At 41.5% G+C, this 16,344-nt stretch overlaps 2 protein-coding genes across 2 annotated transcripts; both read right to left on the minus strand.

Moving 5' to 3' along the window:
* Positions 1-1,543: 1,543 nt before the first annotated feature.
* Positions 1,544-7,437, minus strand: LOC103706178 (F-box protein SKIP23-like). Its single transcript, XM_008790216.6, has 2 exons — positions 6,072-7,437; positions 1,544-2,078 (listed from the first exon to the last, which is right to left on the minus strand). Exon 1 carries the CDS (start codon positions 7,386-7,388, stop codon positions 6,084-6,086), a length of 1,305 nt encoding a protein of 434 aa, XP_008788438.5. The 5' UTR covers positions 7,389-7,437; the 3' UTR covers positions 1,544-2,078; positions 6,072-6,083.
* Positions 7,438-11,365: 3,928 nt separating this feature from the next.
* LOC103706209 (F-box protein SKIP23-like) lies at positions 11,366-15,902 on the minus strand. Its single transcript, XM_008790248.5, has 2 exons — positions 14,443-15,902; positions 11,366-13,069 (listed from the first exon to the last, which is right to left on the minus strand). Exon 1 carries the CDS (start codon positions 15,757-15,759, stop codon positions 14,455-14,457), a length of 1,305 nt encoding a protein of 434 aa, XP_008788470.3. The 5' UTR covers positions 15,760-15,902; the 3' UTR covers positions 11,366-13,069; positions 14,443-14,454.
* Between the last annotated feature and the right edge of the window lie 442 nt (positions 15,903-16,344).

A 16,344-nucleotide genomic window follows, 5' to 3' on the forward strand; every position in this document is an offset into this window, starting at 1 on the left:
TCCTACTCGGCCTGACCAATTTTCGCAAATAGCTCTGCTACTCATTGTTCGAACGCCAAGAAGGCCACTCTAGCCTCAGAAAGATGGCTGTCGGATATCATTGCACGAGTTCGAGTAGTCGAGGCTTGCACTTCTACTAACTCAATCTTTTCCTTAGCTTTCCTCGCCCTCTCCTCAGCTAGCCGAGCTAGCTCCTCTGCCTGCTTAAGATCGGCCCTTGACTTCACCTCGACCTCAGCAACTTTCTGCTCGACAGCCTTCCATTTCGCCTCAACGTCCGAGACATGATGCCTAAGCGTCATAATGGCCTCGTACATATAACAAGCCTTGTGAGCATGTTGCAGAAAAGAAGTGATCAATATCCGAATTAAAACACTTTATAAAATATTAGTACAGAAACTTACCCAGATGATCGAGGTAAAAGTTCTGTCAATTAAGTCATTGACCTGGACAGATCTTACGATATTTTTATCACCCTACAGCTAAACATCATGAACTGTCTCTGGACACCTAAGGAGACAACAAAGCCGAGTCTAAAGCTTTAACCGACCACCTCGGGATGTAGAATTCAGAGGCAGCATGACCCAAGGACAGCATGATCCTAGGAGCTCGATGTGGAGGATGGAGCTACGGAGCTGTGTTCTAGTGGAGCTGATGAAATTAGACTAGCCTGGGTTGAGGTAGAAGCATCGTATGATGTCGGAGAGGCAGTCAGAGCGGCGATGGATAGCTAGGCAAGGACAAGCCCTTCTAGAGGAGCGACCAGATGGGTGACATGATCTCGACCTCAGGATTGAGCTCCACACTTTCTATTCGAGGTTCCGGCACTTCAGGAATAGAGACCTTAGGAATAGAGGCCTCAACCATGGCCTCAAAAAGACCTGAAGTAGATTCTTTCTTCATCTTCTTCTTCTGAGGAGTTCCAACCCCAGATGTCACAGCCGCTCTCTTGCACATAGATTTCGAATCAATGTTAGGTTAGTCTTCATAGCTGCAACAGCTGCAAGGCTGACGAGAATGTTAGACAATAGAACTTAACGACGAGGTGAAAAGATTAAAAATCTAAAGAATTTTATCCTAAGGGTCGGTTGGACTGAAGCCAACATTGATTAGTGTTTCCTTGGATAACAATTTTTGCAACAGACAAATCATCAATTTAAAAAGAGTGTCCAAGGATCCCTGATCATCACTGGACAACTGTGGAGGTCAGTTCAAAGACCTCTGAAGTGTCGCCTACAGGGTCTCAAACCACCATGGCTGCTCAGAAGAAACGAAAAAAGATGTCTCCTTCCATCCGTGAATAGAAGAAGTACCTCGAATCAATTAGCGGCTTTTCTGAGGAGAAAAATACCACCAATTACTTTTTCGAGGATGCCTCTTTAAAGTGAAGCATCCCCAAAAAAGAGAAACCAAGGCATGGATGTTATGAAGAAAATAGAGGGCAAAAATACCTATGATGACCCGTAAGAAGTTCGGAACTAGTTGAGTCTGGATGAGGTTATAAACCCTCATCAACTGAATGATGAAAGGGTGGAGGGGCAATCTAAGCCCAGCTTTGAGAGCTTTCTAGTACAGGTCGAACTGAGAAGGAGCAGGATTAGTTACCCGATCCTAGGACCGGCGAGCTCAAAAGTGAACTTGGAAGGAACGAAATGTTGGGCTCGAAGCAAGTCCATCTTCTCTTAGGTAAGAGCTGACACCTCGTATTCTAGGCCAGAGTGGACTTCGGGCTTAGCCACACTAGGATGTGAGGAATGCCGAGCTCGAGGAGATTGGTCGGATGACCAACTCGCCGCTAAAACCTTGATATCAGCCTCACTCGTGTAGAAAATAGAAAAGACAAAAGAGAGAAAAAAAAAAAAAGGAAAAGAAAGGAAAAATACGAGCAGCCAAAAAGCAGACTTTCATTCAGTGAGAGGACTTTCTCAACTAGTAAAAGAACTAGAGAAAAAGTGAAAAAAAAATACATTCTAGAACTGCAACAAATATATGCATCTGTGCTACTTCAGCAAAGGTTGCCTCTTCCCAGATTCAAGCTTGACTTGTCTGCCGCACCTAGGTTCAAGCTTTTGCAGGTCCTGCAAAGATCAGCTATTCATTATCAGTCCAAGGGAGAAAACAAACCAGAGAAATGCATCAGATGTGGAACGTAATAGAAAAATAATTTTTTACAAACTACACACAGCATCTCCTTGAAAAAACTAATGAAGAAGATATACCAAAGAGTCTAGAATCTATCAGTGGAAAACAACTAAATGAGAAAAATAGAGACTTTTATCGATTGAAAGGGTTTCTGTAATGAATGTTTAAGATATTTCATCACAGAATATAGGAAGTGATTATGGCGATCATGCATGGCAAAGACTTAAAAATTCAAACTAAACTTCGATGCACGGAAAAGACTCAAGAAATCAAACTAAACTTGATGGTCAGATAATCCTCAGAGTCTCAGATGTTGGATACATCAAGCTGAAGTTGCTCCAAAATGAATTTTTTAAAAAATGATAGGATAATCTGAATATTCCGTGTCTCCAACACGCTTTCTTCATCCTTGATTTGGTAATATCAACCAGCAAAAACGCATTGCGACATTTTCTTGCCTTTCTTTAATAAGTAGTATCACCTTTATCTGACTAAAGCGTGGGTGTCTCGCAGAAAGGATAAAAGTCAAGGATCGCAGAAGAATTGAGCAAGTTGTGGATCGCAGATATGAAAGATCAATCACTAATAAAGAAAGTTACAAATGTCAGCTGTCGAATCATACCCCTTAGTGAGACTGACAGAAAAGCACCGGGGGTCAAAAGTCAACCAGAAAAAAAAAATCCCAGCCAAGTAAAATTGTCATGTTAGAAGGTTCCGTCATCCAACTTGGTGCTAATTATGACTTGTTCTGCAATATTACATATGAAAATTTACTTTTATAACCTAGCAAATTAAAGTGGAGAAATTATGTTCTTCGCTACTCAACATTTAAATCCTAGATTGCTCTAAGTATTGCTCAGTATTTACTTCTTAGACAATAAACACCTGTCATATACACGATTGCGTACAGCTCATAGTTACAGATCTAGCCAATACTACAGCATAGCGCAGTTGTACATACTATACAAGCCACTATGAGTCACCACATGTTTATATATGCATATATGTTGCTAAAATAGAATATCTCATCGAGTGGGATTGGTTTCTCCTTTTTTTCTCCCACCATTGCCAGAGTTTTTTTTTTTGGCAAGCATGAAGAAGTGCAAATCACAAGTTTGGAAGTGAAAAAAAAAAAAAAGTAAATTGAGAAATATTCTATGATTTGAAGAGATGAGCATAGGGTTGGTGGTTTTTAGATGATTTTATTCCTATCGTGCTGAAGTTGGATTTTCATGGAATCAGATTATGTTGGATATGGATGTTGTCTTCACCGGGTGAAAAATTGCTCTTCCCACAACTATCATTTTGAAATTACTAAACATGTGACATAATAATTAGGTTTCCCCATTCCAAAGTTGTCTTTTGAGAAGTGACCTTTGCACATCTCTGAGGACATCATTGCCTTTTGGATTGGATTAATTATTATAATTACCTATCTATCCCTCTATATGATAGTATCATGAGATATTTATATAATGTCCTATAATTTCCACCATACAATCTCACTATCTCTTTTTCTTTAGATTTTATTTGTTTCACTGAATATAATATTTCTTTTCTAGTGATCTATGGATAAATTCTGTACAAAATATGCTTTCAGATCTGGCAATCAACCATGTGGTTAGTTACAGCTTAAGATACTTACAGGTTTGGTAGCTTGGATAGAAATTTCCAGCTATTAAGGGCATGCCCCAAGCTTGATGCGGAATATTGGCAGCTTGGTTCAAACTGTTTCTAAGAAATTCATCCAACAAATTATTTCCTCAAAAAACATCCTACAGAATATTCAAATTTCAAGAGCGTTCATTTGAATATTTTCTTAACAAAGTCTCTACTCGACCAACATTTTTGAAGTCCAATGAAAGATCCTAAACTTGAGATTCTCTCCCTTAGAGCAAATTAGTGAGCATGCATACTTTCATGATTGAAACGGAGACTCATTAAAAGCTAAACTATATGGATCACTGGAGGCTTCAGACCCATGTTCTTTTTTATTTTCTGAAATCTAGAAAGCATTATATCAATGCATGTGTTAATAGACCGTGTCAGGGTAGCATTAATGCATAATAACATAAACAAAGGAGGAGGAGAGAAAACATTAACTGCAAAACGTATGTGCAATACCGACATGCCATATTTATTCGAGGCCAGATTTGTAAATCATTTTATCTACTTAGCTATTTGTTGTCACTGAAATCCTACCCCATCTTCTCAAAACTTTTGTAGAAAGATTATCCGATTCTTCTCAATCCTTTTTCCTAACCTGAAGATATAACTCCAAGCCTCTACCTTCAACGAGAATATCTGTCAATCATCATCGTATGTGTAACAACTTAAGATCTCACCCAAAATGACCAACTAAAAGGTATTGTTTGGGTTCCTTGATCCTATATAAGTATCCAAGATCTACCCAGCGAATAACCGATGTGGAACTAAACACAAGCCCGCACGGATCATCACACTATGTGCCCACAATCTATTTATACCTTTTTTTGTACCCTGTTATTTTAATGGTTTCACACGCCCTTGCATTCTCAGTTCTACTTTTCTTCGTTTTTTTTGTGGGTCTGAAAATACTCAGAAGTTTACATTATTATAACTAAGAAACTTGTACAAGATTAGCCTATATTAGGGTATTAGGGTCTATAGACAAAGCATGGTTTTCACTGCTATTTCATACATTAAGCAGGTATGGCTTAAGAAAAAAAATGATCTCAACTAGACAACTGTTGGTCTGTATGAAATGGCTCCTCCTATATTGCTTTTGAGCCTTGATAACAAATGATGTAGGCTCAGTGGGGTAAAAACTTTAACATACATGACTAAAATGTAATTAATTGTTAAAGCAAAAAATGTTTGAAGAGTGAAGGCTTGTGTAATATAAATTATTGAGCCACAAGCTAGGTAATAAGGATGAATCAACCTACAAAGCAATGGCTCGTGGAAATCATTATGAACACAAAAAGGCAATTGGCACATCAATCTAATTCCTACACCTAATTAAACTTCTTTACTTATAAAGCATTGTCATTGCATGATTTCAAACGAGATTCAGCTCGGCAGTTTAAGTGCAAAACTGTGCTGTAGGAATGATTGTACAATTGGCAGAGCATAAGCCATAAACTGCAATATCATCAAACTACAGTTTTAGTTCCGAATCAATGTTAGTTTCCTTTTCCAGAAAATATTTTCAGGAAGCCACACAATGCCATCTCACATCTAATTCCGACACCTAATTAAACTTCTTTACTTATAAAGCATTGTCATTGCATGATTTCAAAGGAGATTCAAACTGAAAAGGATAAAACGAACTGAAAAGCAAAAAATTGAAGGACTTCAAACACACCTATCCCATGCCTAAGTTCATAAAGCATGATTTACTGAAGCATCACTCAACTAAAATTTTAGTGAGTCCTACATCACCTTTCAAGAATAATAAAAAAGAAGATAAAAATTGAAATATTGAAACTTCTGTCTCATATAGATAAGAATCAAAAGTGTCATGAGAGGACAATCACATTAAGCGAATCATTTTTCTATATAGGAGATTGCAGAAAGCAAGTGTGCATTGTAACCTCATGCCAAGTCAAAAGTTCTATCAAGGCATATAAGATTATCAATGTATCAGCACTAAGCTGCTTGTTTAACAACATTTATTCTCCAGTGCGAGGAAAAGTACAGCAGATCAAATATTTCAGCTCGGCAGTTTAAGTGCAAAACTGTGCTGTAGGAATGATTGTACAATTGGCAGAGCATAAGCCATAAACTGCAATATCATCAAACTACAGTTTTAGTTCTGAATCAATGTTAGTTTCCTTTTCCAGAAAATATTTTCAGGAAGCCACACAATGCCATCTCACATCTAATCAGATAAGTAACCAAGACTGTAAAATAATTTCAAAGTATAGAAGATGGTTTTCAATCATTACCTGAACTGGACTCTATTCCAACATTTTGCAGAGATTGAGCTCGATCCAAAAAGGAGCCAGCCGCTTATTCGACGTTGAATCCGCCCAAGTACGAATTATTCGTTCATGGTTGCCGGTCTCGAAGTCAAAATCATCTATTTCATGAAAATCGCCCTTCAGCTGTCTATATGAAAAGCCAGAAGCACTGCTATAGAAAATGCAATCTCCTCTGCGTCCAGGAATAGCCCAACCGAAAACAAGGTAGGTCGGAAATAGCTCCATTGCCATGTACAATTTATTTCCATGAATGCCTTCGATCTTATTCCATCCGGGTGCGTTCCCCTGCTTCAACTCAAATACTCCAATAAAATGATCGAAAGGTTCATCATCAAAATCAGCATCATCGGGGACAAGATCTGCATGATATTGAACAAATAACAACAACTGCGTAGATGTTGTCACGAAAAACAGATAACACCCCTCAAGATCAATATTCGGCAAATTGATCGGCTCAGGGTTCAAAGGGGAAGCAATTTTACAAACCGAAGCATTGCTTTGCATGTCGGTCATATAAAGGCTCCCCTCATGGTGCGCCACGGAGACGAGCTCAGTGACCAAACCGGTATTCATCACGGTCCATGATTCATCTCCGAATTTACAGAAGGCGATTTCACGGGAGTTACGATAGCACTCGGCGACCACCACCACGGAATCCCTCGGGTCCAAGTTCGGGCTCAAAAGCAAGTACGCCTTCCACGAGAATTCGAAGCCGGTCAGGTGGAGGAAACCATCGGTGGGAGGGAGCTGGACTTGGGCCCCGGTGAGGGGGTTCAGCAAGAAGAGGCGTCTGCACCAGTATCTGAGGTCGAGCAGGAGGAGCCAGCCGCGGGAGGAGGCGAGGATTACTCTGTCGACGAGGTCGGGGATGAGGAGAGTGCGGATCTCCCTGGTGGGGAGGCTGAGAACGTGACGTTGTAGGGAGTGGGGGTCGTAGGGGAGCACGAGGAGAGGGAGGTGGGAGGGAAGATTGGTGGGTTTGGCGAAGGAGCGCCAGGACTTGCAGACGCAACGGAAGTGGAGGTAATCGGCGGCGCGGGTGAGCTTCTTGACGATGACGTCCAGGATATCGGTAGAGAGATCGGGCCATCGGGTGACCCACCTCCTGCTGCTTCTTTCGCCGGACGCCATTGTTGCCGCTCGGAAAAAAGGAGGTGGAGGTGGTGGTGGAAATGGGATGAGTCTATAGGGTTTCTTTTTCCTGGTTGCGTTTCTTGATCGAGATCGCGCCCTTCCGATTCTTGCAAGAACACAGCTACGAACGAAACGAACATTTAACATAAAATCAAATTTACGCCATTCGCCCTAAAACCCGCCTTTCCGCTCCACCGGCTATTTTACTAATTTTCATAATCAAATAAGCGGAGAGTAAGGCTGCAGATGGTTTGGTTGGGTTGGCCCATGATCCGACCCAACCTGATCTGAATTGGAGGACCCATAGAGTTGAGTCGGATCTTAAAATTGGACTCATTGTATTTTTCAGATCAGATCTGAGTTTACTGAATCTCGATCCAACCCAAACCTGACCCAATCCTTTTTTTTATTGGGTCAATTTTGGATCGTTTACCCAACGACCCGAATCGACCCAACTTAAACCAGAATTACTAGTTTCCACCAACTATTTTACTAATTTTCATAATCAAATGATGGAGAGATAGCCAATACTCTCATGCAACCAGATCTAAGATCCTAGCCACAAACTATCTTGATTAACGGTGGTGATACAAAAGATTGGTGGCCGGATGGGATAAAACCATGGACCCTACATTGGAATTATATTATATACATGGGCATTACAGAAGGACTTACCAAGCTGGAATTTTCCTTTCTGAATCAATGTGGGTTAACCAAATTAACAGCACTTAGATATTGAAACGAATACTTCGGTGCACGAGCAACCATGACATTGTCATAGGCAATGATTGTTGAATGCATCCTGTAATAATCTAGAACCTCACTTAAAATAGTTAGTCGGATGGTATTATTTGAATTTTTTGATCCTGGGCTAGGTTTGTTCTGATACAAATTGTAATAATCCAGAATCTCACCCCAAATGAGTAATTAGAAGGTATTATTTGGTTCCTTGATTCTGCATTAATGCTCAAAATCTAACCAGCGAATAACCGATATGGGACTAGATACGCGCTCATACGAATCCTCACAATTTCCTCTAAGATTGACTTTGAGTTTTGACACCAAAGAAACAGTACAGAAGGTAATTATTGTTGGTTAAAGTAGCTAGGGAAGGAAATATTAAGAAAGTTTGATGAGTCACAAGCTAGTAATAATCATAAAGAACAAAGCTCTCTGAAGGAATCACTTCCAGAAGCCATTAAAATAAGTTCCTAGAGCTGATCAAAGTACTTCGCATATTCTAACAATGCAATGACCTTTCAGGTCAGAATATCCGACTAGAACCGGATGGAACTGGGTTAAAAGGAAAATGCAAATACTATGGAAATTTGGGGGAGGTGAAAGCATGACATTGTAGTAAACCACACTTTCAAAAATTTAGAAGTTATGAACCTATGCTGTTAAAGTTGTGTATCATAAAGCTAGTAATCAGCGTGTCATGCGAGGACAATCACATTAAGGTGGATCATTAAAGTACAAAGAAGCTGAATATCCCCTGTGTCAACCATGGGGTCAGCTCGTCAAGATGTTCTATCAAGATCTTGATGTGTATTATCTACTGTTTACATATAAACTCGATGTGATCGAATGCTTAACAAGTCACAATTTGTCAAATTAACTGAAACATTGCAGATACCAAATGAGGAAATGGATGCAGATAAGCACAAGACAACAACGAAACAGCTGACAAAAACCGATGGCGATATGTGAATGAAACAACGCATAAGTGAAAAGCATGTAGATTAATGTACCTGGTTTCAATGCTCCCTAGAAAGCCCATTTTAAAAGGTTGTGCTCTAATGAATCAAATATTGTTGAAACTCGAAAGCAGCAGCATGCCTTAAAGCCAACATGAAAGGATTCACGAAAATGGAGCATCCACTGCAATGGTTACTGCTATGAGGCTTCCTAATAGAAAGCATTCATGATGAAGTCAAGAGAAGAGCTCGTTGTAAAGAAAGGACATCAAAATCCATTAATAGCATACAAGCAGTTTGTTATAACTGTCATACTTCAACATGTCATGACATGTCATCTAAATATGTTCGGTAAGGAGGATATGACTTGATGTGACTACAGATTTGCTATGGCGCAGGTAGTTATTATATATTGCCATAGTAATGGGGAGGATAGGAGTATCACTCTTCGTCATTGTCATCCTCTTCATTGGACTTGAGCCCGATACTCTTCAAAGCCTTTTGCAATGGCATCGGTGGCATTCTCAGCAGACTCCACCTTAAATTTATCTGAAGCAAAGAACTCCTTAAGCGCCCGAGTGGCCCTCTCTTCGGCCTTACTAACCTTCTTCTTGGCCTTGACAGCCTCCTACTCGGCCTGACCAATTTTCACAAATAGCTCTGCTACTCATTATTCGGACGGCAAGAAGGCCTCCCTGGCCTCAGAAAGATGGCTGTCGGATATCATTGCACGAGTTCGAGCAGTCGAGGCTTGCACTTCTACTGACTCAATCTTTTCCTCGGCCTTCCTCGCCCTCTCCTCAGCTAGCCGAGCTAGCTCCTCTGCCTGCTCAAGATCGGCCCTTGACTTCACCTCGACCTTAGCAACTTTCTGCTCGATAGCCTTCCATTTTGCCTCAACGTCCGAGACATGATGCCTAAGCGTCATAATGGCCTCGTACATATAACAAGCCTCGTGGACATGTTGCAGAAAAGAAGTGATCAATATCCGAAGTAAAACACTTTATAAAATATTAGTATAAAAACTTACCCAGATGATCGAGGTAAAAGTCCTATCAATTAAGTCATTGACATGTACAGATCTTACAATATTTTTATCACCCTACAGCTAAACATCATGAACTATGTCTCTGAATAACCGAGGAGAAAACAAAGCCGAGTCTGAAGCTTTAACTGACCACCTCGGGATGTAGAACTCAGAGGCAGTATGACCCAAGGAGCTCGATGTGGAGGGCGGAGCTACGGAGCTGTGTTCTAGTGGAACTGTTGAAATTAGACTAGCTTGGGCTGAGGTAAAAGCATCATATGATGTTGGAGAGGCAGTTAGAGTGGTAGTGGACAGCTAGGCAAGGACAAGCCCTTCTAGAGGAGCTGACTAGATGGGTGACATGATCTCGACCTCAGAGTTGAGCTCCACCCTTTCTGTTCGAGGTTTTGGCACCTCAGAAACATAGACCTTAGGAATAGAGGCCTCAACCATGGCCTCGGAAAGACCTGAACTTGATCCTCTCTTCGTCTTCTTCTTCTGAGGAGTTTCAATGCCAGATGTCGCAGCTGCTCTCTTGCACATAGATTTTCGAATCAATGCTAGATTAGTCTTCATAGCTGCAACAGTTGCAAGGCTGAGGAGAATGTTTGACAATAGAACTTAATGACGAGGTGAAAAGATTAAAAATCTGAGGAACTTTATCCTAAGGGTTGGTTGGGCTGAAGCCAACATTGATAAGTGTCTCCTCGAATAACTGTTCTTGCAACAGACGAATCTTCAATTTAAGAGGAGTGTCCAAGGATCCCTAATCGTCACCGGACAACTATAGAGGTCAGTTCAAAGACCTCCGAGATGTCCTCTATAGGGTCTCAAACCGCCATGGATGCTTAGAAGAAACGAAAAAAATGTCTCATTCCAACCGTGAATAGGAGTACCTCGGATCAATTAGCGGCCCTTCCGAGAAGAAAAATATTACCAATTACTTTTTTGAGGATGACTCTTTAAAGTGAAGCATCCCCAAAAGAGAGAAACCGAGGCATGAATGTTATGAAGAAAATAGAGGGCAAAAATACCTATGATGACCTGTAAGAAGTTCGGAACTAATTGAGTCTGGATGAGGCTATGAACTCTCATCAACTGGATGATGAAAGGGTGGAGGGGCAATCTAAGCCCAGCCTTGAGAGTTTCTTTGTACAGGTCGAACCGAAAAGGAGCAGGATTAGTTACTCGGTCCTCAGGACCGGCGAGCTCAAAAGTGAACTTTAAAGGAACGAAATATTGAACTCGGAGCAAGTTCATCTCCTCTTGGGTGAGGACTGGCACCTCGTATTCTAGACCAGAGTAGACTTCGGGCTTAACCACACTGCAATGTGAGGAAAGCCAAGCTCAAGAAGATTGGTCGGATGACCAACTCGCCGCTAAGATCTTGATCTCAACCTCGCTCGTGTAGAAAATAGAAAAGACAAAAGAGAAAAAAAAAGAGAAGGAAGGAAAAATTCGAACAGCCAAAAGTGGACTTTCATTCAGTGAGAGGACTTTCTCAACTAGTAAAAGAACTAGAGAAAAAGTGGAGAAAAAAAATACATTCTAGAAATACAACAAATACATGCATCTGTGCTACTTCAGCAAAGGTTGCCTCGTCCCAACCACCTCAGGATGGAGAACTCAGAGGCAGCACGACCCAAGGAGATCGGTGTGGAGGACGGAGCTACAGAGCTGTGTTCTAGTGAAGCTGATGAAATTGGAACAGCTTGGGGTGAGGTAGTAGCATCATATGATGTTGGATAGGCAATCAGAGCGGTGGTGGCCAGCTAGGCAAGGACAAGCCCTTCTGGAAGAGCCAACCTGATGGATGACATGATCTCGACCTCAAGGTTGAGCTCTACACTTTCTGGCCGAGGTTCCAGCACCTTAGGAATAGAGACCTTAGGAACAGAGGCCTCAACCATGGCCTCGAAAAAACTCGAAGTAAATCCTCAATTCGTCTTCTTCTTTTAAGGAGTTTCACCCCCAAATGTCGCAGCTGCTCTCTTGCGCATAGCTTTTCGAATCAATGCTAGGTCGGCCTTCATAGCTACAACAACTGCAAGGCTGAGAAGAATGTTAGACAATAGAACTTAACGATGAGGTGAAAAGATTAAAAATCTAAGGAATTTTATCCTAAGGGCCGGCTGGGCTCAAGACAACATTAATTAGTGTCTCCTTGGATAACAGTTCTTGCAACAGACGAATCTTCAATTTAAGAAGAGTGTCCAAAGATCCCTTATCGTCACCGGACAACTGTGGAGATCAGTTCAAAGACCTCCAAGGTGTCCTTTAGAGGGTCTCAAACTGTCATGCTCTCAAAGGAGTACCTCGGATCAATTGATGGTCTTTTCCGAGAAGAAAAATATCACTAATTACTTTTTTGAGGATGCCTCTTTAAAGTGAAGCATCCCTAGAAGAAAGAAACCGAGGCATGGATGTTATGAAGAAAATAGAGAGTAAGAAAACCTACGACAACCTGCCATGAGTTCAAAACCAGTTAGGTCTGGATGAAGCTATAAACCCTCATCAACTGGATGATGAAACGGTGGAGAGGCAATCTAATCCCAGCCTTGAGAGTTTCCTCATACAAGTCGAACCGAGAAGAAGGAGGACTAGTTACCCAGTACTCGGGACCGGTGAGCTCAAAAGTGAACTTAGGAGGAACGAAGTATTGAGCTCGAAGCAAGTTCATTTCCTCTTGGCTGAGGACTGACACCTCGTATTCTAAGCCAGAGTGGACTTTGGGCTTAGCTACACTGGGATGTGAGGAATGCCGAACTCGAGGAGATTGGTCGGACGACCAACTCGCCGCTAAGAGGACGACCAACTCGCCGCTAAGACCTTGATCTCAGTCTCGCTCATGTAGAAAATAGAAAAGACAAAAGAGGGAAAAGAAAAAGAAAAGAAAAATTCGAGCAGCCAAAAAGCGGACTTTCATTCAGGGAGAGGACATTCTCAACTAGTAAAAGAACTAGAAAAAAAAGTGGAAAAAAAAAAACAAAAACATTCTAGAACTGCAACAAATATATGCATTTGTGCTACTTCAGCAAAGGTTGCCTCTTCCCAGATTCAAGCTTGACTTGTCTGCTACACCTAGGTTCAAGCTTTTGCAGGCCCTGCAAAGATCAGTCATTCATTATCAGTTCAAGGGAAAAAACGAACCAGAGAAAAGCATCAGATGTGGAACGTAATAAAAAATATTTTTTTACAAACTACACACGGCATCTCCTTGAAAAAACTAATGAAGAAGATATACCAAAGAGTCTAGAATCTATCTGTGGAAAACAACTAAATGAGAGAAACAGAGACTTTTATAGATTGAAAGGGTTTCTGTAATGAATGTTTAAGATATTTCATCACAGAATATAGGAAGTGATTATGGCGATCATGCACGGCAAAGACTTAAAAATTCAAACTAAACTTCGATTATGGAGATGATGCACGAAAAAGACTCAAAGAAATCAAACTAAACTTGATGGTCAGATAATCCTCAGAGTCTCAGATGTTGGATACATCGAGCTGGTGTTGCTCCAAAATGAATTTTTAACAAAATGATAGGATAATCTGAATATTCCGTGTCTCCAACATGCTTTCTTCATCCTTGAATTGGTAATATCAACCAGCAAAAATGCATTGCAACACTTTCTTGCCTTTCTTTAATAAGTAGGATCACCTTTATCTGACAAAAGCGTGGGTGTCTTGCAGAAAGGATAAAATAACAAGAAAATAGTGTGGCATCAACGTAATTTTCTCCAAATATACACGGCACAAAGGACATAGTAAAACCAGAGGAGCAGATTAGCCTAAGAAACTTGTACAAGATTAGCCTATATTAGGGTATTAGGATCTATAGACAAAGCATGGTTTTCACTGCTATTTCATACATTAAGCAGGTATGGCTTAAGAAAAAAAATGATCTCAACTAGACAATTGTTGGTCTGTATGAAATGGCTCCTCCTATATTGCTTTTGAGCTTAGATAACAAACGATGTAGGCTCAGTGGGGTAAAAACTTTAACATACATGACTAAAATGTAATAATTGTTAAAGCAAAAAATGTTTGAGGAGCGAAGGCTTGTGTAGTATAAATTTTTGAGCCACAAGCTAGGCAATAAGGATGAATCAACCTACAAAGCAATGGCTCGTGGAAATCATTATAAACACAAAAAGGCAATTGGCACAGCAATCTAATTCCTACACCTAATTAAACTTCTTGACTTATAAAGCATTGTCATTGCATGATTTCAAAGGAGATTCAGCTCGGCAGTTTAAGTGCAAAACTGTGCTGTAGGAATGATTGTATAATTGGCAGAGCATAAGCCATAAACTGCAATATCGTCAAACTACAGTTTTAGTTCTGAATCAATGTTATTTTCCTTCTCCAGAAAATATTTTCAGGAAGCCACACAATGCCATCTCACATCTAATCAGATAAGTAACCAAGACTCTAAAATAAATTCAAAGTATAGAAGATGGTTTTCAAGCATTACCTGAACTGGACTCTATTCCAACATTTTGCAGAGATTGAGCTCGATCCAAAAAGGAGCCAGCTGCTCATTCGACGTTGAGTTACACCAGCTACGAATTATATGATCATCGTAGCCGATCTCGAAGTCGAAAGCATCTATTTCATGAAAATCGCTCTTCAGCTGTCTATATGAAAAGCCAGAAGCACTGCTATAGAAAATGCAATCTCCTCTGCGTCCAGGAATAGCCCAACCGAAAAGAAGGTAGGTCGAAAATAGCTCCATTGCCATGTACAATTTATTGCAATGAATGCTTTCGATCTTATACCATCCGGGTGCGTTCCCCTGCTTCAACTCAAATACTCCAATAAAATGATCGAAAGGTTCATCATCAAAAACAGCATCATCGGGGATAAGATCTGCATGATATTGGACAAATAACAACAACTGCGTAGATGTTGTCACGAAAAACAGATAACACCCCTCAAGATCAACATTCGGCAAATTGATAGGCTCAGGGTTCAAAGGGGAAGCAATTTTACAAACCGAAGCATTGTTTTCCATGTCGATCATATAGAGGCTCCCCTCATGGTGCGCCACGGAGACGAGCTCAGTGACCAAACCGGTATTCATCACGGTCCATGATTCATCTCCCAATTTACAGAAGGCGATTTCACGGGAGCTACGATAGCACTCGGCGATCACCACCACGGAATCCCTCGGGTCCAAGTTCGGGCTCAAAAGCAAGTACGCCTTCCACGAGAATTCGAAGGCGGTCTGGTGGAGGAAACCATCGGTGGGAGGGAGCTGGACTTGGGCACCGGTGAGGGGGTTCAGCAAGAAGAGGCGTTCGCCCGCGTGTTCGAGGTCGAGCAGGAGGAGCCAGCCGCGGGAGGAGGCGAGGGTTACTGTGTGGACGAGGTCGGGGATGGGGCGAGCGTGGATCTCCCTGGTGGGGAGGCTGAGAACGGGACGTTGTAGGGAGTCGGGGTCGTAGGGGAGCACGAGGAAAGGGAGGTGGGAGGGAAGATTGGTGGGTTTGGCGAAGGAGCGCCAGGACTTGCAGACGCAACGGAAGCGGAGGTAATCGGAGGCGCGGGTGAGCTTCTTGACGATGACGTCCAGGATATCGGTAGGGAGATCGGGCCATCGGGGGACCCACCTCCTGCTGCTTGTTTCGCCGGACGCCATTGTTGCCGCTCGGAGAAAAGGAGGTGGAGGTGGTGGTGGAAACGGGATGAGCCTATAGGGTTTCTTTTTCTTGGTTGGGTTTCTTGATCGAGATCGCGCCCTTCCGATTCTTGCAAGAACACAGCTACGAACGAAACGAACATTTAACATAAAATCAAATTTACGCCATTCGCCCTAAAACCCGCCTTTCCGCTCCACCGGCTATTTTACTAATTTTCATAATCAAATGAGTGGAGAGTAAGGCTGCAGATGGGTTGGGTTGGCCCATGATCCGACCCTACCTGATCTGAATTGGAGGATCCATGGAGTCGAGTTGGATCTTAAAATTGGACTCATTGTATTTTTCAGATCAGATCTGAGTTTACTGAATCTCGATCCAACCCAAACCTGACCCAATCCTTTTTTTTATTGGGTCAATTTTGGATCGTTTACCCAACGATCCGAACCGACCCAACTTAAACCCAAATTACTAGTTTCCACCAACTGTTTTACTAATTTTCATAAACAAATGATGGAGAGATAGCCAAACTGTCTTGATTAACGGTGGTGATACAAATGATTGGTGGCCGGATGGGATAAAACCATGGACCCTACATTGCGATTATATTGTATACATGGGCATTACAGAAGGACTTACCAAGCTGGAATTTTCCTTTCTGAATCAATGCAGGTTAACCAAGTTAACAGCACATAGATGTTGAAATGAACGCTTTGGTGCCCAAGCAGCCATGACAT

Source organism: Phoenix dactylifera, chromosome 3, assembly GCF_051530095.1.
Source record: "Phoenix dactylifera cultivar Ajwa chromosome 3, Ajwa_hap1_PhDact_Kaust_v1.1, whole genome shotgun sequence".
NCBI classification, from domain to species: domain Eukaryota; kingdom Viridiplantae; phylum Streptophyta; class Magnoliopsida; order Arecales; family Arecaceae; genus Phoenix; species Phoenix dactylifera.